The sequence below is a fragment of the Procambarus clarkii genome, chromosome 10 (genome assembly GCF_040958095.1).
Source record: "Procambarus clarkii isolate CNS0578487 chromosome 10, FALCON_Pclarkii_2.0, whole genome shotgun sequence".
NCBI lineage: Eukaryota > Metazoa > Arthropoda > Malacostraca > Decapoda > Cambaridae > Procambarus > Procambarus clarkii.
The window spans coordinates 32,697,105-32,722,226 of record NC_091159.1 but is presented as its reverse complement, the minus strand read 5'-3'; the positions used below and the strand labels follow the sequence as shown (position 1 = coordinate 32,722,226).

Below are 25,122 nucleotides of genomic sequence, written 5' to 3'. Positions count from 1 at the left end.
ATATATATATATATATATATATATATGTATATATATATATACCACAAACTTACAGAAACACGTAAGCAATAGATAACACAAGCAACTCTTCTCCTGTGGGGGATTAGGAGGTTGGGATTGGCGTCGTTGGGAGGTTGATCTGTTGGGTAAATATTCCCCAATGTTCAACCTATTTTAACAATATGCGCGGTGCAGTGGTCTAGAGTACTGGTTATGTCAATGGTGTGTGATGCTCCTGGCTCTCCATGGTTCGAATCCCTCGCAGGAGAAAAGTGTCTTGTATTATCTAATAGAAGGTATATCAAATATACCTAATAGAGGGTATATACCATCTAAGAGAAGGACTAGATAAACATTGTTTCAATCCAATTTTAATTTTTATTAATAATAATGAAAGATGCACTTCAATTACATATATTTTTACGTCTCAATGAATTAAATAAATCCTTCAAAACGCGACCCGAAGTCATATATGTGCGTGATTACAAGAGTTTGAAACTCTCAAATACAAAATTTGTATTGAAATATTTTTATTCAAAACTTAAAGAAAATATAAGAAAGTATATATATATATATATATATATAAATATATATATATATATATATATATATATATATATATATATATATATATATAAATATATATATATATATATATATATATATATATATATATATATATATATATATATATATATATATATATATATATATATATATATATATATATATATATATGTCGTACTTAGTAGCCAGAACGCACTTCTCAGCATACTATGCAAGGCCCGATTTGCCTAATAAGCCAAGTTTTCATGAATTAATGTTTTTTCGACTACCTAACCTACCTAACCTAACCTAACCTAACTTTTTCTGCTACCTAACCTAACCTAACCTATAAAGATAGGTTAGGTTAGGTTAGGTAAGGTTGGTTAGATTCGGTCATATATCTACGTTAATTTCAACTCCAATAAAAAAATTGACCTAATACATAATGAAATGAGAAGCTTTATCATTTCATAAGAAAAAAATTAGAGAAAATATATTAATTCAGGAAAACTTGGCTTATTAGGCAAATCTGGCCTTGCATAGTAGGCTGAGAAGTGCGTTCTGGCTAATAGGTACGACATATATATATATATATATATATATATATATATATATATATATATATATATATATATATATATATATATATATGTCGTACCTAGTAGCCAGAACTCACTTTTTGGCCTACTATTCAAGGCCCGATTTGCCTAATAAGCCAAGTTTTCCTGAATTAATATATTTTTTCAAATTTTTTTCTTATGAAATGATAAAGCTACCCATTTCATTATGTATGAGGTCAATTTTTTTTTTTGGAGTTAAAATTAACGTAGATATATGACCGAACCTAACCAACCCTACCTAACCTAACCTAACCTATCTTTATAGGTTAGGTTTGGTTAGGTAGCCGAAAAAGTTAGGTTAGGTTAGGTTAGGTAGGTTAGGTAGTCGAAAAACAATTAATTCATGAAAACTTGGCTTATTAGGCAAATCGGGCCTTGAATAGTAGGCCAAAAAGTGAGTTCTGGCTACTAGGTACGACATATATATATATATATATATATATATATATATATATATATATATATATATATATATATATATATATGTCGTACCTAGTAGCCAGAACGCACTTCTCAGCCTACTATGCAAGGCCCGATTTGCCTAATAAGCCAAGTTTTCATGAATTAATTGTTTTTCGACTACCTAACCTACCTAACCTAACCTAACCTAACTTTTTCGGCTACCTAACCAAACCTAACCTATGAAGATAGGTTAGGTTAGGTTAGGTAGGGTTGGTTAGGTTCGGTCATATATCTACGTTAATTTTAACTCCAATAAAAAAAAATTGACCTCATACATAATGAAATGGGTAGCTTTATCATTTCATAAGAAAAAAATTAGAAAAAATATATTAATTCAGGAAAACTTGGCTTATTAGGCAAATCGGGCCTTGAATAGTAGGCCAAAAAGTGAGTTCTGGCTACTAGGTACGACATATATATATATATATATATATATATATATATATATATATATATATATATATATATATATATATATATGTCGTACCTAGTAGCCAGAATGCACTTCTGGGCCTACTATGCAAGGCCCGATTTGCCTAATAAGCCAAGTTTTCCTGAATTAATATATTTTCTCTAATTTTTTTCTTATGAAATGATAAAGCTACCCATTTCATTATGTATGAGGTAATTTTTTTTTATTGGAGTTAAAATTAATGTAGATATATGACCGAACCTAACCAACCCTACCTAACCTAACCTATCTTTATAGGTTAGGTTGGGTTAGGTAGCCGAAAAAGTTTAGTTAGGTTAGGTTAGGTAGGTTAGGTAGTCGAATAACAACTAATTCATGAAAACTTGGCTTATTAGGCAAATTGGGCCTTGCATAGTAGGCTGAGAAGTGCGTTCTGGCTACTAGGTACGACATATATATATATATATATATATATATATATATATATATATATATATATATATATATATATATATATATATATATATATATATATATATATATATATATATATATGTCGTAACTAGTAGCCAGAACGCACTTTTCAGCCTACTATGCAAAGCCCGATTTGCCTAATAAGCCAAGTTTTCATGAATTAATGTTTTTTCGACTACCTAACCTACCAAACCTAACCTAACCTAACTTTTTCAGCTACCTAACCTAACCTAACCTATAAAGATAGGTTAGGTTAGGTAGGGTTGGTTAGGTTCGGTCATATATCTACGTTAATTTTAACTCCAATAAAAATAAATTGACCTCATACATAATGAAATGGGTAGCTTTATCATTTCATAAGAAAAAAAATAGAGAAAATATATTAATTCAGTAAAACTTGGCTTATTAGGCAAATCGGGTCTTGCATAGTAGGCTGAAAAGTGCGTTCTGGCTACTAGGTACGACATATATATATATATATATATATATATATATATATATATATATATATATATATATATATATATATATATATATATATATATATATATATATATATATAAAATTCAGTCTACTGCCTAATAAACGTTATATAATAGAAAAGGCTCTACCAGACCGCAGTTTTAATAAGTCTGGAATATTTAAACAACTGCTTTCTCCAGCATATGTACATAGGTTTAGTAAACAAAGTGCTTTAAAAACGGGTTCCCACTCGAAGCACTCTTTTGATCAGTCATATTTATTTCTCCGCATGCATTCGCTTTTAAATATGTTTCAGTACTCTGTCACCCAGGCTGGCACTGTGTCATCCAGGCTGTCACTGTGTCATCCAGGCTGTCACTGTGTCATCCAAGCTGGTACTGTGTCGTGCAGGCTAGCACTGTGTTATCAAGGCTGCCACTGGCTTATCCATGGTAGAACTGTATCATTCAGCCTGGTACAGAGTTATACAAGCTGGTACATTGTTATCCAGACTGGTACAGTGTCACCTAGGTTGGTACAGAGCTGCCGAGGCTGGTACACTGTCATCCAGGCTGGAACAATATCTCCCAGGCTTGTACAGTCTCACCCAGGTTGTTACTCTGTCACCTAAGGTGGCCCTGCCTTGTTCTAAATTATCCTGGCCACTTAAAATGGACCTACATCACTCAAACTTGTCCAGTGTTTTTTTTACAGAGGTAATTATATGTCAGTTGTTGAATCAAATTATCACTGTGTCAATGGCAATGTCAATGGCACTGAGTCTGTGAGGCTATCGGTGTCCGTGACATTGTGTCACTGAGACTATCACTGTATCAGTGGCTTTGTGACAATGAGATTATCAATGTGACAATGGCACTGTGTTAGTGAGACTGTGTCAGTGGCTTTGTTTTATTTAGACTGTCACCATGTCAGTCTGTCACTGTGTCATCCTGGCTGGCACAGTGTCACCCAGGCTGGCACTTTAATAATTAGGCTGCACGTTTGCCACATGGGAATTACACTGTTCAGATTATGTATTCCTCAATGAGTCGTTAAATAATGACGACTTGGTCTGTCACCTTGTTGCCTATTTGCCTTCAAACTATAGAACTTTGTCATCCAAGGTGGCACTCTGTTTCCAGGCTTTGCATTGTGTCATTGTGATGTTGAGCTGTGCTTAAATATGAGATCTCACCGATAAGTGCGAGCGTTTTCACTGGATTCTATGACCACACTAAAGAGTTTCTGAATCTGAAGAAACCTTGTCTTTATTTCAAGGTGAATATTTATTTCTAGAAGAATAATTATTTACACCTCTTTAATTATTTGCACCTCTTTGAAAACAGCAATGAAAGAGAAGGCCGAATATATGCTATATACTTGCCAATATATACTAAACTTGGTTAAGGAGCTCCAAGTTATTTATATGTATCGCAAGAGGAACTAAAATAATGCTAAGGATGGACTTGAAACACCATTACATATAAAAAAGGACGTATCTGGTACTTAGATAATATATACGTTTGTCGCAAATAGAAGAGAAGACGTCGTTTGCTTTCAGGGGAACCATTTAGGCTTTGACTGCTGGAGGAAAAGAATTTAATTGATTTCGTTGATGAAGGTAAATGGAAAATAACTCTCACCATTAAATTGCTAAGATAGCCCTAGAGGTGCTACACACCCAAGTGTGGTTAAAGAATGCAGTGGCAAGTATTAGAGGCAGGTGTGTGGAGCAACTGGTGTTACTGACGACGTCAACACAATAGTGCAAGATGATGCACGAATATTCTGAATAGCTTTCAGGATAAGCTTTATATCAAGGTGAAATTTAAAACACCCACATTTGAGCTGTTTAATAGGTGATATTTAATTCTTATCCTAGTTACTTCCAAGTAACCTTTCACCTTAGTTTTACTCTGACTTTATTCTCACCAATAAAAGAGAAACTTTGATCTTATATATAACATAGCAGTGATCTTTCATATTTCCCTTTAGTCACGTAAGGAAGAACTGTGCCAATCTTTTATATCCATCTTGAGGCTGTCCTGATCAAACCTAATAATAATTCACTCTCTTTTGTGGTTCTAAGGAACAACTATGGACTGGATGTATGCTGTATCACGTGACGAGTGACGTCAACACCACGAATGAACGAAGCCAATGACCATGGCCAGGGGCCCACAGATGTAAACATCATTCACAGGTTCAGCATGGCTACGCTCACATTACTTGCACGTCGTTGGCTGTGTTTTATCTGACGTGTTAAGGCTACTGTATTTTGACTGTCATTTTGGTTCGAGTGTAACATATTTGGACGAAATTTTTGTCTCTTTGCACGACTTTGAGTAAACATTTCAACATGATTTTATCAACTTAAAAAAGACATTTAACATTTTTGTAACAAACTAGTAACAACAATTTCCAAACAGATAAAATATAACAATAAACAATTTTGTACAGGAATATATTTTTAATTTACAAGTGATCAACCTTGTTTATTTGATTTGATATAACACTCATACATATATATTTGCTAAATGCACATAGATTTAGGATTTGCTGGTTTATTCGATGTAATGCGGCGCTAAGGCGTCTGATTGGCTCTTTCCCAGTGAGAGAAAGTTCGTGATTGGTACATTCGTTTGTTTACATGGTAGCCTCCACATTCTTTTCGAGGGATCTGAACCAGGCATAAAGTATCAATATAGAGCTACTAACCAACACTTTTGTTAAAAACTCTCACGTAAACAATGGACAAAACGTGATCTAGTCTCATTGAAACTGAGATTTAAGCCTTTGAGGCTGAGATGGATCGGGCGGTGGATGAGACAGGGATGCACTAAGCAGCAACGGCGGATGTGAATTAAAAATATATATACATATATATATCCTAAAGTAAGCATGGACATAAATAAATATATATATATATATATATATATATATATATATATATATATATATATATATATATATATATTTGAGTTATTTTTTGCTGTCATTCTTATAAATATGTAATAGGTTGTATATATGTTATTTTTGTTACATTTTGTTGCTTAACTGATAATAATTGTAAGAAAACTTCACATGAAGTGATCATTATTATTGGTTAGAGTTGCAGATAAGCGGATTAACTCACCAGTGAGCGATTGCATAGATTATTGAAAAAACATTGTACACGGCACAATATCACACATAACAATATTATAAAATCAACAGAAATGTAAGCATGATGGCATTGTAGTTAGAGAGACTATTACTGTATAATATTTTAGTGGCTGACAAACGAGTTTTTTGTTATGAAACTAGTTATGGGAGGACCTACAAACTACCTTGTTTCAATATCGGTATAAATATTTAGATTTCTATATGAAATGATAACTATTTTCCACACACACACACATACATATATATATATATATATATATATATATATATATATATATATATATATATATATATATATATATATATTATTTATATTTATATGTAATTACGTAATGTGTGTGTATGTGTGTGTGTGTGTGTATGTGTGTGTGTGTGTGTGTGTGTGTGTGTGTGTGTGTGTGTGTGTGTGTGTGTGTGTGTGTGTGTGTGTGTGTGTGTGTGTGTGTGTGTGTGTGAGTGTAGATGGACAATTCCCTTGAATCATAACAGAATGAGCAGCAATACAAATACTTTCATTAAGTGGGAAGTCTGTTCCCCCCCCCCCCCACACACACCTCAAGAACAAAGATATTCAACAAGCACTCACGAGGACAGTTAAGTGCCCCATTAAGTATTGGGGCACTTAACTGTCCGTATTGCAATGGGAGGAAAGAGAGATAACGTGAAGGGTGGAGCCCCCAAAGGCCATGAAAACATACCACCATAGTAACACCATACCAACACCATTCCATAAAACATAGAAAGATGAATGAATATAAAAAATAAAAAGACATAATTGCTGGAGATTTCTACATCAACAGACAAAATGCAACAAAAATATATTATTTTCAAGTGAAGGGCAGTAAACAACACACCAAACAACAGTGTATTGTTATAAACAGTAATTTCAGAAAAAAAAAATAATTACCGGAAATAATTGGGATAGCGAGCGATTTCTAAACAGAATGAATGAAAATACACCTCTAAGCCTTCAGAGTTTTAACCCACGATGAATATAGATCATAACATTATTTCTAGCAAACAAACTGGATGATAGGTGATAGAGGTGAATCAAGAGGGAAAACGATGATGCGAAATATTTTGAATAGATACACGTTCTCTAACAGGCAAGGGAAGAGCTGCTGGATAGCCATCACCGAGGAGGAGCCAACGATGGCAGAAGCAAGCGAAGAGGATACACAGGGGGTTATTGCGGGCTCGAGTCCGGCTGTGTGGTGAAGGCGGGCAAGGTGGTCATCTGATCACCGTCGAAAACCAGGTTTTCGGCTGTAACATTAGGCGGAGAGGAGTACATGAGCAGCGCTACGATGCCGATAGTCATGACGATGAAGGTGGCGATGGCGGAGTAGCAGCCGAGGGCCGTACACCCGGGCTCCACGTTATACAGGGGAGGGATGATGGTCTTGGGTTTGCTGTCCGGGGTGCCCCCTTCCTCCACTCCTTCACCCTCTTCCCCCTCTCCGCCCTCGTCGGTGTTCTCCTCCTCTTCGTCATCCTCGTCAGCGCAGGACCCCGCCTCCAGGTCGCGCTCTAGCTCCTGTTGGTGGTTCAGGAGCTGCTGCCGGTGGTTTTGGGCGTTGTTGCACAGCGCCTCTTCCTTCGTTTCACTCATCTGCAGCATGCAAGTTAATTATTAGTTGTGAGAGTGATGTGTGTCTTTTATCAAAGTTATTCTTTTTAAAATTTTTAAGATAAATACACACAATCACCCATTAAAGTTAATCCCAGGAATTGCATTAATATGAAGAATTATATTAATCCCAAGAATAAGAATAATCCAAAGAATTAGATGTATCTTAAGGAAATAGAAACATCTTGTCGAAAGGGACTTAATAAGCTTAATTTACATCTATAAAAGTTAAAAAATAAAGTGTTACAAGATTGACGAATAAAAATAGATGAAAGATATAGAAAGGAGAGAATTTACAAAATAAATATATCGATACAAAATTGAACACGAAAAAATGGATGTAAATTGATTAATTTTAGATTCAGAAAATACATGGGTAAATACAGGTTTGAATATAAGGTTGATGAGCATCGTTATTTGGTTCGCACTAGAATAATTACTACGCCTGCTACACGTACTACGCCTTCTTCTGTTTGTTCTTCTATAACTACTGCTACTAACTACCTCTTCTACGATGACCACATCAGAAGATGGAGAAAGGACGACGTTTCGGTCTGTCTTGAACCATTATCCAAGACGAACCAAGACGAAAGAACCTGATCGTTTCTTCATCTTCTGGTGGGTGGTCTGCTCATCATATCTTCAGCCGCGTTATTGTGACTCATTGTCTTTCTCTTCTATATTTACCTATTCTACTACAAGCGTTGATAACAATTCTACGCCCACATATGCTGCTCATGTAAGGTGCACAGTACATGAGCAAGATACGTGGCGGTACAATTGTTACCAACGCCGCGTTATGACAACATCTGTCAAAACTACTAAAAAAATGTCAACACTATTTATTCCACCACTGTTGCTACTATTGCTACAATTACTACTACTACTACTACCACTACTACTACTATTCTTACTACTACCACTACTACTACTATTCTTACTACTACCACTACTACTACTATTCTTACTACTACTACTACTACTGCTACAATTACTACTACTACTACTACTACTACCACTACTATTACTACTGTTACTACTACTACTACTACTAATAATAATAATAAAATTTCTGCTGCCACTATTTCCGACGACACTACTACATCTGGTACTACTATTTCTACCTATCTGCTACTACTACTACTACTACCATTACAAAAAAACTACTAACACAACTACAGTTACCACTATTGTTACTACAACTATTGCTACTATCGCAAGGAAGAGGCACACAGAATTAGAAAAGAGGCATACATTAAGGAGTCAATGAAGGTTAGATCCATTTTCTGTGATGACAGTTGGTTGAGAGAAAACGGAGATGGCGTGCTGTTGGGATGGGAGGAGAGTTGGGGGGGGGGAAGTTGGGGGGTTGCATATTGTATTGGTTGTGGAGGGGGATGGGAGGGGTGGGGGGATGGGGGAGACGGAGGAAGGGTCGCAGGTGAGTAATATCGAAGGGAAGGATATACTTGAACACTACACCTTAACTGTACTTCATTCCATCACCACAGTGGTATGTCTCAGTTCCTCACCACAATGTTCAACCCGTCCTCTTAAAAATAACGTCACTTTTCGCTCGTATGCGCGCTATGGCCAAATTTGGACGTAATTTGAAATGAAATCGACTCACAAAAGTGACGTACTGTTCCGTTTTCTGTTTGAGTCTTCCGGCTCACTCGGCAAGCTTAGAAAAGGATTCTTTCCATTAACGTTTTTCATACCGTTTTGAAACTTTATGAGATTTTCCTGCCCACCTAACCTATCAGAGGACCTTTAACATGCTGTTGTTGAAAAAACAAAATCCAAAATTTATATTCATTTTTTTTCATTTTCAAATTACGTCCATATTCGGCCATACGGGCAAACGGCCAAAAGCGACGTTCTATTCAAGAGAACAGGTTGATTGTGTTTTACACCTCAGTGCTACATCTCAGTGCACCTCAGTGCTACATCTCAGTGCACCTCAGTGCTACATCTCAGTACACCTCAGTGCTACATCTCAGTGCACCTCAGTGCGACATCTCAGTGCACCTCAGTGCTACATCTCAGTGTTATACCTTAGTGTTACACCTCAGTGTTATACCTCAGTGTTACACCTCAGTGCTACACGTCAGTGTTACACCTCAGTGCTACACCTCAGTGCTCCACCTCAGTGTTACACCTCAGTGCTACACGTCAGTGCTACACGTCAGTGCTCCACCTCAGTGTTACACCTCAGTGCTACACCTCAGTGCTACACCTCAGTGTTTCACCTCAGTGCTACACCTCAGTGTTACACCTCAGTGTTACACCTCAGTGCTACACCTCAGTGCTACACCTCAGTACTACACCTCAGTGCTACACCTCAGTGCTACACCTCAGTGTTACACCTCAGTGCTACACCTCAGTGCTACTCCTCAGTGCTACACCTCAGTGCTACACCTCAGTACTACACCTCAGTGCTACATCTCAGTGCTACACCTCAGAGCTACACCTCAGTGTTACACCTCAGTGATACTCCTCAGTGTTATGCCTCAGTGCTACACCTCAGTGTTCCACCTCAGTACTACACCTCAGTGCTATATCTCAGTACTATTCCTCAGTGCTACATCTTAGTGCTACACCTCAATACTACACCTCAGTGCTATGCCTCAGCGCTGCACCTTAGTGTTATGCCTCAGCGCTGTATCACATATCATGGGCACACTACAATACTAAAATGAATGTATATCTTATCACTACAATGATTATACACCTTTATACTACAGTTAGAGTACATCTTAATATCACACCTCAGTAACACAGCATGTTATATAGTGTATCACAGTGTATCAGTACACACCGGGACTCTTCAGAAAACACGTCAGCTTAGCCAACAATGCTGAAACACAATTCACAATATTGTAACATAACTCAAAATGTCGTAACGGAACCTACAATGTCGTAACAGAACCTACAATGTCGTAACAGAAACCACAATGTTGTAACAGAACCCACAATGTTGTAACACAGAGAAAAATATTTGTACACAAACCCTGTTATAATTGCAATAGTAGAGACTAAAATAACTGGAACGATCACTAATGCAGCATTTCCCCGGGAAAGTCAGATACTTCAAACATGAAGGAAACAAATGGGAGGATTGTCAAGGGAACGTGTGTTTTGTAGGGATAATTAATATTAAAGAGGCAAATAGCGTCTTGGAAACAGGAGCCAAACATTGAGGAATATTAAGGAGGCAAACAGCTACGAGCGAATCATTTCCATAGAAGGAGAATGTGTATGGTTTTGACTGTGTCCTACAATCACACAGAGGGATACACATAACCCGGAGAAGATACAAAAACATTAATAGAGAATGCATTTACAATTAATCAGGGTTGTAGAGAGACAACAGACTCATGTCAAATGTCTTAGTTTCGAAATATTTCAACCATGGCTAAATTTAGTTAGCAAGTAAGGAGCCCCTAAAGAAGTTCATTGTTTTCAAATTAGAGAACGGATCTTTTTTTTCCTAAAAGAGAAGAGATATGAAGAACTAAACTGAAAGTAGTTAATAAGGAGTTTCAGTAACAACATGTCAAGGAGGAAACAAGAAGCAGAGAGGGTGGTCAACCAGCAAGCATAGTTTTGGATTTTACGCATAATGACACTGAAGTTGAGACCATTGAGCACAAAATGTCAATTGAAGAACGTTAACCCCCGAGTTGTATTTGTTGTAATGTGTACTAACATTGAACAATAAACAAAGAGGGAGGGATAAAATATAGGAGCAGCATGTCAAGAATTCAAAGAATAAGGAGATATAATTTCTGGAGAGACATCAAGGAGAGCCTTTGCTAATGGTTTAATAAGCAAAATCTGTGGAATACGAGGAAAAGGAAGAGGTTGTAAAAGAATGAAAAAAGAAGCGTACAGAAAGAAATCACAATATGTATACATGATCAAGACATAATACTTAGGAACTAAGAGAGTAATGAAGACGCAGTATGAGACTCACAGCATCCAGGGCAATTGCTCAACCAAAGCTGCTTCAAAGCCACATATGGAGGAAATAACTGTGAGGTTGATCATAGATCTACCCAAATAAAATAGAATAGGTAAGGGATGGGGGTGGGGGGATGGGGGAGGGCACATGGCTTCAAGAAGTTTTAAATCTTGATCCTGACATGGTGCTAGGGTTGAGATTCTTTAAATGAGAGATACCCGAATATGAGGGACTTTCCGAAAGATAATTGAATATTATCAATCAACAATCCATGATATATCTTGTTACAAAAGAGACAGCCGAAACACTGTGTAGACACTTTGCTATAATATTAAACCACTTGAAAGGAGAGAACTGCCAGAATTTTAGAAAAATACATCATGAAATATACAAGAAATGTGAAAGACAACAACCTCTTAACTATTACCCAAAGATAATATTGGTCATTATTACCAACAAGAGCCACTTGCAAGTTGTTAGAGTAAAGGCACCGAAGGAGGCTTATAAGTGCACCTAGTACAAGCTAAACCTGTTCTTCACGTGAGGAAAAATCTATATGGGATACTTATTTGAATTTTATTAAAGATGATCGAAATCGAAAATTTGACAGAGAGAGAGAGAGAGAGAGAGAGAGAGAGAGAGAGAGAGAGAGAGAGAGAGAGAGAGAGAGAGAGAGAGAGAGAGAGAGAGAGAGAGAGAGAGAGAGAGAGAGAGAGAGAGAGAGAGAGTGTGAGAGAGAGAGAGAACTGTGCAGACTGCATCGATTGTTGTGAATTTCATCGATTGTCGTGAATAATTGACTACTGTCTCTACTCAGGCTGGAAAAGCAGGCTAGTGCAACTAGAACAGTACTTAGGGAATTCACTTCATGACAGAAACAAATGTAAAAGTTAGAGAGGAAATATTACTGTGAAGTAACGAGTAAATTACTGCAAGGGTTGGAGCAAGTGCTCTTTCCTTACATATGTGAAGGACCTGGCATTCATTCATATCCATATTTGCAGTTGCTTCTAAACTATTACGAATAATCACATCAGAATTTTTCTCTAACACTGATAAACAACAACTGGGCTTTAATCCATATATGTGTAAAGTTATGAAAATAAGGAAACATGCAAGAAGAACTGTGCAGAAGTATAGAATGAAAGGGTAGCATATTCTTGAATCAGAAAGGGAGAAAGGCCATAGAACATAAAATAATCTCAAATATAATATTGGCAAACATTTATAGAATAGCATTAGCAGTCTGCATCAAATTTGCTATTATCCAGACAGACTTCCTGATATTGACAAAACAGCTTTCTGAAAGCTACATACAACTCAAATGAGATCCACGTTTGAGTATAAAGCCACGGCATAGAAAGAAAATTACAACTTAAAAAAACACCTCCAATGCAATCCTACGCAGATCGTCACAGCTGAAGGAACTAAGCTTCGAATAAAGGCAGAGCGAGGTGGAGCTTACTACCAGAGGAGGAATAGGAGAGAAATTCGAAGGACGTACAAGATTCCAAGCAGAATTGAATAAGCAGAAAAAATAAACAATAGTTACAGATAGGATAAAACGAGGGGGGAGGGGGGCAAAGATAAGTAAGAGAGAGAAACCAAAATTTATTTTGTGCATTCATGATTAGATTTATAAATAAGTAAAAATAGATGGATGAAGAAGTATATGTAGATAATACAATACATGATTGTATGTATAAATTTTATGAGAACCCAAAGAACAATGCCACTGTATTAAAGTACAAAATGATGGGTCTGAGGGAAAGGGTGGGTCTCAGGAGATGACGCCCGACCCCTCATGTACATGTAGATTACAGCAGTAAATGAGCAAGGTACAGTAAAATCCCATAGCAAACACCATATTACATCCCGCTGCACCACACCACACCTCACCAAGCCATACCATTTGACACCCCACACTACACCACAATACACCACACCACAACAGACCACACCACTCCTCACCATGCGATATCATTTCACACACCACGCTACACCACGCCACACCACACCACAACACACCACACCGTACAATACCATACCACATCACTCCAGACCACATCACACCAGACCACATCACACGATCACGCGATATAATTTCACACACCACGCCACACCTCACTACACCACGCTACACCACATCACACCACGTCTCACCACACCACACTACGCATTGCCATATACAACAAGTGCTACTAAAAGGCCAAACAACTTCCCGTAAGTAACACACCACACTAACAGCACTAACACACACTCTTCCCTTATACATTCCAAATACCAAATTACCAAATCACCATTCACTAAACACTACAACCCTCTACAACACACACAAACAACACGCACTGACACACAGTCATAATGGCTAGGTGCTTTCTCCTGAAAATTACATTATATACAGAGCACGCAATTACAGAATACAAATAGAAATAGCCCTACCAACAACATTGTAACCAGACTACACACAGCGAAATAATGTGGCTACACAATATAGCAGAATCCCTACCAGAAAGCGCCACGATACATCATAAATTGTTAAATACTTACCTGCAGACATCAACACACTTCAGGGCCAGAAACACCACAACAGGCCACACCCCACTTCAGGGCCAGAAACACCACAATGGACCACAACCCACTTCAGGGCCAGAAACACCACAACAGGCCACACCCCACTTCAGGGCCAGAAACACCACAACAGGCCACACCCCACTTCAGGGCCAGAAACACCACAACAGGCCACACCCCACTTCAGGGCCAGAAACACCACAATGGACCACACCCCACTTCAGGGCCAGAAACACCACAACAGGCCACACCCCACTTCAGGGCCAGAAACACCACAACAGGCCACACCCCACTTCAGGGCCAGAAACACCACAATGGACCACAACACAGGTCATGGTAAATAGCCTCATCACAGCACAAAACAAAGGAACAACTAAAGCATGAAATAATTAATTTAATAAACAAAATACACAACAAAACCTAATAACACTGTACAGTGCAAACCAAACAACACACTTCAGCTTGCCAGGTACACCAGAAAACATTAAAACACATCGTAACATTACCATTCAACACATCACGAAACAACACCACAACATATAACACTCAATCGTAACACATTACGATGAACGCAACACAATACAATACAGTACAAGACTTCCATACACACTGTAACACACATAAAACATCCCAAACACTCATCGCAAAACAATTTTGCACACCAAACAATTGCTCCAAATACCACCGTGCACCACACCCTGCAACCCACAATATTGACCTCAGCGACTGCACAGAGCCAGGGCGACGCCTTGCTCAAGAGCACCTCCCTCCCTCACTGTGGCACTCACGTGACAAGTTCCGTCACTGGGTTGTATGAAGATTAGGACTTGGGTAATGTGTAACGCATGCAAGAAATAGTAGAAGAGCTTAATTACTGATAATACAAGCAATATAGATGGATAATTGTTGCCATATTAGCGCTGTCGGGAGAAGTACTAAGTTTTCCTAGAACAATATTTATCATAGTTCATACAATTTGGGCAATATTAGTGGATAACTCTGCGGACATGGCATTCCAGTTTTCATTTAGTCTCCTGAGGGCTATTGCACAGCATTATTTTTAAGGTATAAAGGAACTTTTTCATAAAACATGTTACTTTGATAACGCCACCAACATCCCTTACTTATGTGAACATTAGTTTTCGTTATTGGAGTTATCATTTGGTGGATAAAGTTGTTGGTGATAGTAAAGCTATTGATGAGAGTTGTTGATGATGGTTAACGATGGTAAAGGTGGTGGTGAGGGCGGAGGATAAGGTGTTGGAGATGTTTGGGGTAGTGGAAGTGGTAGATGAGTCGGTGGTAATGGTGGTTGTAGTGGTGGTGATTGTTTGATGCTGGAACTGGTAGTGATGGTCTGGGTGGTGGTTTCAGTGGTGATATTAGAACTGGTAGTAAAACTTGTGGTGTTGATAGTGACAACAGTGGAGGTTTCGGCGGCTTTGGTGATGGAATTGGTGGTGTTGGTTATGATGGTGGGAGTACTAGTGACAGGGGTAAAGGTGGTGATAGTGGTGACAATAGTGTGGCGGTCGCTGAGTTGGATGGATAGCGGAAGACGCGGTGATAGTGGTGTTGGTACAGACGGTGATATTAATCGCGGGTGATGATAATGATGGCACAGAAAACCTCAGTGATGATAGTGATGGCCATGCATATGGTGGTGGTTAATTTAGCGTCATTACTGTGGTTGTAATTTGAGATGATATTGACAATATTCTTAGTAGTAATTTGTAATAAAAGTTATAATACCAGTCAAAGACTATCATTGACGAAGTTACTGGTGGCGAATGTAATATTCGTGACAAGGTGACGAAATTATTTTTCGCACGTGAAAATGTGGCACGTGAATAGTGTGACAATAGGGGGCCAGAGAGAAAGTAGTAATAGAAACAATGAATTGAGGTGTGATGGTGGTAGTCGAGATAATCCCGAGAAGAACACCAGCAGTTAATACAACGTTATTAGCCGTTTAGGTGTAAGGCTCGTCCTCACCACACACTCAGACCTTGACAGAGCACTCAAGAGAGTGTGACAGACTTGGTGTAAATCTTTAATTGAAGTACACAGATACGTAAGTGTGGGTTTTTATCTTACAATAAATTCAGTACCATCAACAATGACAGCATCATCTTCAACAATTTTATTACCATCAGTTGCATCAATTATAACAGCAGTGGCACCATAATCATCAACAACAGCAGTGAGAGCATCATCAACTACAAAAAACATCAGCATAAATAGCATCAGTAACAACACCCGTGACAGCATCAACTTCAACAGCACCAGAAGCATCAATAGTATCATAACAACAACAGTGAGAGTATTATCAAGAACAGAATCAACAGTAACAACAGCTGATGCATGATCATAAACAACAACAACAGCGACATCAACAACAGCGGTATCAATCCCAATAGCAACAGCAGCAACATCAATCGCAACAGAAGCGCAGGGAATAACAACAGTACCACCAACGGGAAAAACAGTATAAAGTGGCAAAAAAGGTAACCCATTCGGAATAATTTGTCGCTGTTGATGCTGCTGCTGCAAGAGTAACCGCAGTAATAAGAGAGGCAGTAAGAACAGCAGCAGCAATACAGCAGCAACAACATTAATATTAGCAACATCAAGTCATAGATCTACAACTATATCATCAATATTAGCAACATCAAGACATGCATCTACAACTATATCATCAATATTAGCAACATCAAGACATGCATCTACAACGATATCATCAATACTAGCAACATCAAGACATGCATCTACAACTATATCATCAATATTAGCAACATCAAGACATGCATCTACAACAATGTTATCAATACTAGCAACATCAAGACATGCATCTACAACGATATCATCAATACTAGTAACATCACGAAATGCATCCGCAACGATATCATAAATATTAGCTACAGGAAGACACGTATCTGCAACAATATCATCAACCCTAACAACTACAGGATCAACAACTACATCAACAGTAACATCAACAGCTTTAGGACCAACATTACTAACACCAGTTACAGCAAACATCAACAAAGACAACAAGAACAAGAACAAAAATAACAAGTCTTTCAGACTTCTGGGGCTTTCCTAGAGCCACGTTTAACGAGACACTTGTGTCGTACACGTGTCTTAGAACATCTTGTAAAAGACTTAGTTCTTCTGCCATAAAATTTCAGACGATATGTAATAACCCATAAAAATACTGTAAAAAGTGTAACCCTATTTAGTCTTTCAGAGTGGGTGACTTGATGTGATAATTAAAGGTTATCTAAAACTTGGAGTCTTCAGAGGCATGTTCGCGCCATAGTCCATAAGAGAAGTTTCTGCTAAAAATTGAAAATGTTAAATTTATCTAGACAAAAGAATATCATGACACATTGCTGATGCACTTGAAAATATGTTATAATGGTGATGCCCTTGAAAATAAATTACGTGTTTGATGCACTTGAAAATATGTTACATTGTTGTTGCACTTGAAAATATGTTACATTGCTGTAACACTAGCAAATATGTTACATTACAATAAAATTCCACTTGAGTTAGGTTTAGACTTAACTAATTTAAAGGTTCTTGAAATAATGGTAAATAGCCTTTGGTGACGGAGTGTGTTTGGGTTTTATATTGACTGTGAAGCTTACAAGCTTCACTTACCTCGGTGCATACACTTATACTCCTCAAGTATATACAACTTTAAAGATATATTCCGTCTCATAACTACAACCTCACCATTTTCACACCCTCACACACACACACACACTCACACACACCCTAGCATTCTTACATTCTCAAACACACTATCACAGTGTTATTTACTCATATTCGTATATCCCCTCACATTCTTATACCCTCACATTCTTTCACCCTCACATTTTTGCACTTTCATATTCCTACACCCCTCACATTCCTACAACCTTATATTCTTAAGCCCCTGTATTCTTACACCCTCGCAACCATTTTATATTACACTCTTTGGCCGTCACACCGCAATGCCCTCATATATTTGCACTTTCACACACGCAACCTTGCTCTCTCACACTATTTCACTCTTACAAGGCACAATAACAACTTTTTAACCTCATCACTCTATGTATTTCTACATCATCGCACGCACATCTTCACAATTTTATAACCTCACATTCTATCCATTAACCCTCTGCATTCTGAGACACCACACTTTAACGTAACCTCACGCCCACGCACCCTATACCCTTTACACCCTACATCCCTACATCCAGTACCCTTTACACCACATTCTATTCGATTCTAGAATAGATTGTATTCTACATTCTGAGAAGTGTACAGCTAAACAGCCTGCAACTTTACATTCGATTGCGATACTCCCTACAAAGTACCTGTCATAGCAGTGCATTCTATAGTGAAACATTCGACAGAGGTACACCCGTACAGAGGTAAACACTTCAGCATTACAGTCTACACCAAACACCGTCAAACTTGCAACCTCTCATCCTGCATGGAATGGTGCCACACCCATACCTACCTCGTATATTGCAAGGGTGACAGCTGTCATGGCGGATCAGGAGTAAGTGTAATCCAAGTATGAGGGAGAATAAAGAAGGGAGAAGGGGAGAGTATATGGTAGCGAGACTCCACTGCCACCACTAATACCACCACCATCACCACCACCTGCTACACCACCACCACCACTACCACCACCACTACCAACACACCAACTCGCTGCCTTCTCGGCTCGTCATTTCGGTGGTGGTGGGGTTGGGAGGAGTTGGGGGAGGGGGAGAAGCGAAGTGGGGGGAGGGGGTATTGTTGCCCCTCCCTCTCCCTCTCGCTCCTCCTCCCCCTCTCCTTCATCCCTCCCTCCTACCTACCCCTTCCCTTCTATCCCCAATCTCGAGCCCCCTCCTCCCTTCCTTCTCCCCCTCTCTCACCTTTGAGGTATACCCCTCGTGTTAGTATACTGCGCCACCGGCCGTACTCTATGTTTGGCATACTCCCCACGCCCACACCGGCCTCTTTCCTTTCAACGCCCACACAAAGCAACGCCCAAATAAAAAACCCGCCCACACAACACCAATCAGCCGCCCGAATCGCTTCCACACCACGCCCACACTATGTTAACCCCAGGCTCCCACCACGCCCACATATCGTCCCGCAACACGCCCACATCACACACACACCGCAACCGCACAACGCTTGCTAGAATCTTAATTTACTATGCCTTCAAACACGATCTTAATACAAAAAATTGAAGCAAGTTCCAAAACACTTTTTAAAGCTCCTATCGTCTATCAATGTCATTCATTCTGGCGTCATTCATGAAAATACTATTAACACATTACAGTTCATTCTTCAACCATTAACTCCTTTACATTCATACCCACAACATTTGCACCAACACCATTAACACCTCCATTCATACCCACACCATTTATACCCAAGCCATATATACCCCACACCATTCATGCCCACACCAATAATACCCCACACCATTAATATCCAATCAAAACCCAGCATTCAGACGACGAAACAGTTAATGTGAGGCCCTAAAATATCTTAAAATCAATAGTTAGACACACAAAAGAGAAGGCAAATAAATCCTTAGGAGAGAGAGAGAGAGAGAGAGAGAGAGAGAGAGAGAGAGAGAGAGAGAGAGAGAGAGAGAGAGAGAGAGAGAGAGAGAGAGAGAGAGAGAGAGAGAGAGAGAGAGAGAGAGAGAGAGAGAGAGAGAGGGAAAGAAAGAAAGAAAGAAAGAAAGAAAGAAAGAAAGAAAGAAAGAAAGAAAGAAAGAAAGAAAGAAAGAAAGAAAGAAAGAAAGAAAGAGAGAGAGAAAGAGTGACATTACGATAGAATGAAAAAGAGAGAGGGAAAGATATAGGGAAATTCTGCTATATCAAGCATCATCAGATTAAAAAAATTAATGTTGTCAATAATAACGGAAATAGTCAGTTAATAATATTTATATACTATTAATGGTATAAAATGATGGCTGATTTTTCTGTTGGGAATTTGACTAATTAAACTAGATTCCAGGATGCCCAGTTGGATGCTTGTCAGGGTGCCCAGTTGGATCCTTACTAGGGTGCCTAGCATGATAGTTAGTAGGGTGACGAGCTGGATGGTTGTAGGGGTACCTAACTGGATGGTTGGTAGGGTGCCTAGCTGCATGACTGATAGGGTGCCTAGCTGCATGACTGACAGGGTGCCTAGCTCAGTGTCGATAAGGATCCTAACTGGATGATTAATAGGGTGACAGGCTAAATAGTTGGTAGGGTGCCTATCTGGTCGGCTTGTTGGTTGTTAGTCTGGATGATTGGTAGGATGCCTAACTGGCTAGATGTCTGGCTGGCCAGTTGGTTGGTTGGGTGGCAGGCTGGTTGACTGCATACTTTGCAGCCTAGCTGGCTCGCTGGCCGGCTGGCCGGGTGTTTGGTTCACATGCTGGCTGGCTACCTGGCTGGCTGTTTGGCTGGCTGGGTGGCTAGCTGGGTGGCTGCCTGGCTGGCTGCCTGGCTGAGTTGCTGGCTGAATTCCTGCCTGCCTGCCTGGCTAGCTGGCTGGCTAGCTGGCTGACTGGCTGGGTGACTGGCTGGGTGACTGGCTGGCTGGCTGGCTGAATTCCTGCCTGGCTGGCTGGCTGAATTCCTGCCTGGCTGGCTGGCTGGATGGTTGGATGGCTGGCTGGCTGGCTGGCTGGCTGGCTGGCTGGCTGGCTGGCTGGCTGGCTGGCTGGATGGATGGATGGATGGATGGCTGGCTGCCTGGCTGGCTGGCTGCCTGGCTGGCTGGCTGGATGGCTGGCTGGCTGCCTGGCTGGCTGCATTCATATTCACACCCAAACAATACATTTACTTTAATATAAACTGTGTTCAAGGCCACTTTGACTGTCGATTCACCCTCCACCTCCCTGGCCTGCCTCACAATACTCGACCTCTCTGGCCTGCCCCACAGTATTCGACCTCCCTGGCCTGCCTCACAATACTCGACCTCCCTGGCCTGCCTCACAATACTCGACCTCCCTGGCCTGCCTCACAATACTCAACCTCCCTGGCCTGCCTCACAATAGTTGCCCTCACTGGCCTGTCTCACAATGGTCGACTTCCCTGGCCTGTCTCACAATAGTCGACCTCCCTGGCCTGCCTCACAACAGTCGACCTCCGTGGTCTGCTTCACCATTATCGACGCCTAGCTCAGCTCTGCTTCATTATATTCAACCTACTCACTCGACTTCACTGTAGTCTTCCTCCCTGCCTTACCTCTCCACACACAACCTCTCACCAACCTCAATCATTGCTGCTCATTTATCTCGACCTGTTGCATTGAGACAGTCTATGCTGTAACTCGAGATTTTATTGCTGTAGTTAGAGGACTGTGCAGTAGTGAAAGTCCCATGTTTTAATGTGAGAGTCCTGTACTGTAGTGAGAGAGAATTCCTTACTGTAATACATATGACCCTTACCGTGTTCTAGAGAGGGATTACTGGGTTTTAATAAGGGTTCTATGCTGAAGTTAGAGAATTTTTTTCAGTGGTAGTGAGACTCATGGGCTCCAGTAAGGGTGTCCTCTAGTTTAGCAAGACTCCTTATGTGAGTGAGTGAAAAATAGTGAGAGTTTCATGCGGTGTAGTGAGTCCTGTGTAACAATGTGAGTCCTATGTAGCACTATGAGTCCTTTGTTGGAAGGAGAGTGTTTTGGGTTTTAATAAGACTCTTGAGTTGTTGTGAGAGTTCTATGTCATAATGAGAGAGTCCTGTGCTGCAGTTAGAGTCCTTTGGAATAGTATTTCTATTATTTTAGCAATAAACCTGAGCTGCATTTGTGTCCGGTTATGTAGCAAGAGTTCTTTACTGTAGAGAAAATCCTGTGATTCAGCGAGACACCTGTGATGCAGTGGGAGTCAAGGATTGTAAATCCTTGACTAAATCCAAAGGACTCAAAGAGTCCTTTGTTGCAACAAAAGAGTCATTAGATGTTGTAAAAGTTTTGTGCTGTAATGAGAATCTAATGATATACTGAGAGTCTTCTGCTGTAGTTTAAGGGTCGTGCGTTATAGTGAAAGTACGGTGTTGTAGTGAATCATGCTATGTAGTATTTTAAACTGTAGTTAAAGTCCTGTATGGCAGCAAAAGTGTCCTGTGCTGGAGTGAGAATCCCGTTCCGTGTTCGGAGTCACAAACTGTAATGAGAATCCTATGTTGTAATGATAGAGTCTAGTGTTGTAGTGAGAGTCATGTGCTTAAGTGAGAGAATCCAGTGTTGTTGTGAGATTCCTATACTGTATTTAGAGTCCTGTGCTGTAGTAATAAAGACCTGTTGTCCGTTAAGATGAGAGTATGTAAATTACTTTCAGTAATGAAAATATTTTCAGTAATTAAATTACTTTCAGTAATTAAATTACTTTTATTATTTATATTACTTCAGTAATTATATTACTGAAAGAGTCTGGTGCTCTAGTGAGAGAGTCATATTCTGTATCGAGTCTGACTCTGTAGTGAGAGGTCTGTGTTGTAATGTGAGTCCAATATTATAGTGAGCGTACGTTAGTGATAGCAGAGGATTCTGTGCTATAGTAAACGTCCAGTGCTACATTTGAAGACATGCGCTGTAGTGAAAGTCTGTATTTTATTGCGAATGCCATGGCTGTAGCATAAGAGATCTGTTCTAAAGTGTGAGAAACCTTTACTATTATGAGAACTGTTACTGTAGTGAGAGAGCCCAGTTCATTATTAAGAGTCCTGAATTGTAGCGAGACTCCTGTGTTTTAATGGGTCGCATGTCGTGATGATAGAGACCTGTGCTGTACTGAGAGAGACGACTACTGGTATTGCAGAGTTCTGAAGCCAATAAGTGCAAAAGCAAATTACAACATATGATACATCTAAATTGGAGAATACAGCTGCAGCATGGTGTTCAAGCATAAACTGAAAATTACATTTATAGTTTGGTGCTCACATCCAGATTAGATAATCTAGATATTATATGGTGCTAGCTCTTGTACTAAAATATACAGTCCTTAAATGGTTTAATGCGAACCTTAAGAAACAATTCTGTAGAGTAAATCTCCCCAACCTCACAAGATCAGATTTCCCCCTTACAGAAATATGAAACATGAAACACGAAGAAAATTAAACATCTGAAATATGAAATGAAAATTCGTGAGACAGATTGGAGTCACAATTCTCTACAACATAAATATGACACGATGAAATGAACAGAGGAATTGCATGATAATTTGCATATGCAAGACAAGAAAACAAAATTATCTGAAGTGCTGTTATAGACTTCAATGAGAAACAGTATCTTTCAAAGTCAAACTAGGTAAACACAATTAGAAAAGCACCGTAACAGCTGCTGTGAAGGCCTGAGGTCCTCTAAAAATTTACCAAACCTCAATATATTAGCTAATAAGCACAAATTGATGCCATCCACTGTACTGTTTTAATTGTATTCTATTTACAAAACGAAGCCTGAAGAAGAAATATCTGCGGTGACCGCGCGCCACATTTCACTAGTACTCTCTTGCAGATTCTTATGGCACTGCCAGGCTTACTCAGATGCATATTCCCGAATAAACAATTATAAATAATAACGTATCTATTCGCATACATGCGTTACGCATACAATTTATACAACATATATATATATATATATATATATATATATATATATATATATATATATATATATATATATATATATATATATATATATATATATATATATATATATATATATATATATATATATATATATATATATCCACACTAGCTGTACCCGGCCACGTGTTGCTGTGGCTACCTTCCCTTGTCTCCCAGTCCACCCAACCATTCCCCTCTCCTCCCGTCCCCTCATCCTCGCAACCATTCCTCACTCCCCTGTCCTGCCATCCTCTCAATCATTCCCCACTCCCCCATTCCCTCGTCCTTTCCACCATTCCTCCCCATCCCCCGTCACTTTGTCTTCCCCACAATTCCTCTCTCCAACATCCCCTCATCCTCCTAACCATTCCCCACTCCCCCCGTTCCCTAGTCCTCTCTTCCATCCACCCCCTCCATCCCCCATTCCCTGTCTCCTTGTCCTCCCCACCATTAACCATTCTCCTGTTCCCTCGTCCCCACCATCCCCCACTCCCGTCCCCTCGTCCTCCCCATCATTCCACACTCCTTCGTCCAATGCATTCCCAAGTGATCTGATGTTCCCATCAGAAAACTGGGAACATCAAATGATCTGTGGTCAGATTCAGGAAGCAGTTACGCAGGCACTTACGAACTTGTACATGTTTTATCAATCCTTGGCGGCTTTGTTTACAATTATTTAACAGTTAATGAGCTCCGAAGCACCAGGAGGTTGTTTAAAACAATAACAACAGTTGATTTGCAGATTTTTGTGCTTGTAGACTGTTTAATAAATGTAACCAAAAACGTCAAAGACTGAGGAAAGATGTACACGTTCGTAAGTAATTGCGTAACTGTTTGTGAATCTGGTTGCTGATGTTCCCATCACTAAAATATAAGAAAAACAGTTAAAAAAACGAAATGAAATAAACAAAATAAAAAAATAAACTATACTCATGAAATGAAAGGTATGGTAGACAATGCAGCTCAATTCCAATGCAATGTCATACAAAATAATTAAATCAAAATTACAATAAATCGAAATCTATGAAAATTCAATAAATCAATGAGATTGGAAAAATTGAAATGGAATCGTAACATATTTAGTATAATGTTTGTTGCTCTTACGTGCAACAGATGGCTCTGTTTAAAAAAAAAAAACATTTTTTTTCCTGTCGCAGGTGTGGCATCTATACTTATATTCACGAAAT

At 39.2% G+C, this 25,122-nt stretch overlaps 1 protein-coding gene across 5 annotated transcripts in view; it reads right to left on the bottom strand.

Moving 5' to 3' along the window:
* Nucleotides 1–4,492: 4,492 nt before the first annotated feature.
* The window catches only part of LOC138349563 (uncharacterized), a 33,543-nt gene continuing 12,913 nt past the window's right edge, over nt 4,493–25,122 (bottom strand). For 3 of the 5 annotated variants that reach the window (XM_069321825.1, XM_069321826.1, XM_069321827.1), the window contains one exon: nt 4,493–7,753. In XM_069321825.1, coding sequence (XP_069177926.1) covers nt 7,328–7,753 — 426 coding nt within the window. In that variant the 3' untranslated portion in view covers nt 4,493–7,327. Of the gene's footprint in view, nt 7,754–15,027; nt 15,066–18,822; nt 18,996–25,122 lie in introns of those variants that run through there. The other 2 variants (XM_069321824.1, XM_069321828.1) reach the window with 2 other exon arrangements.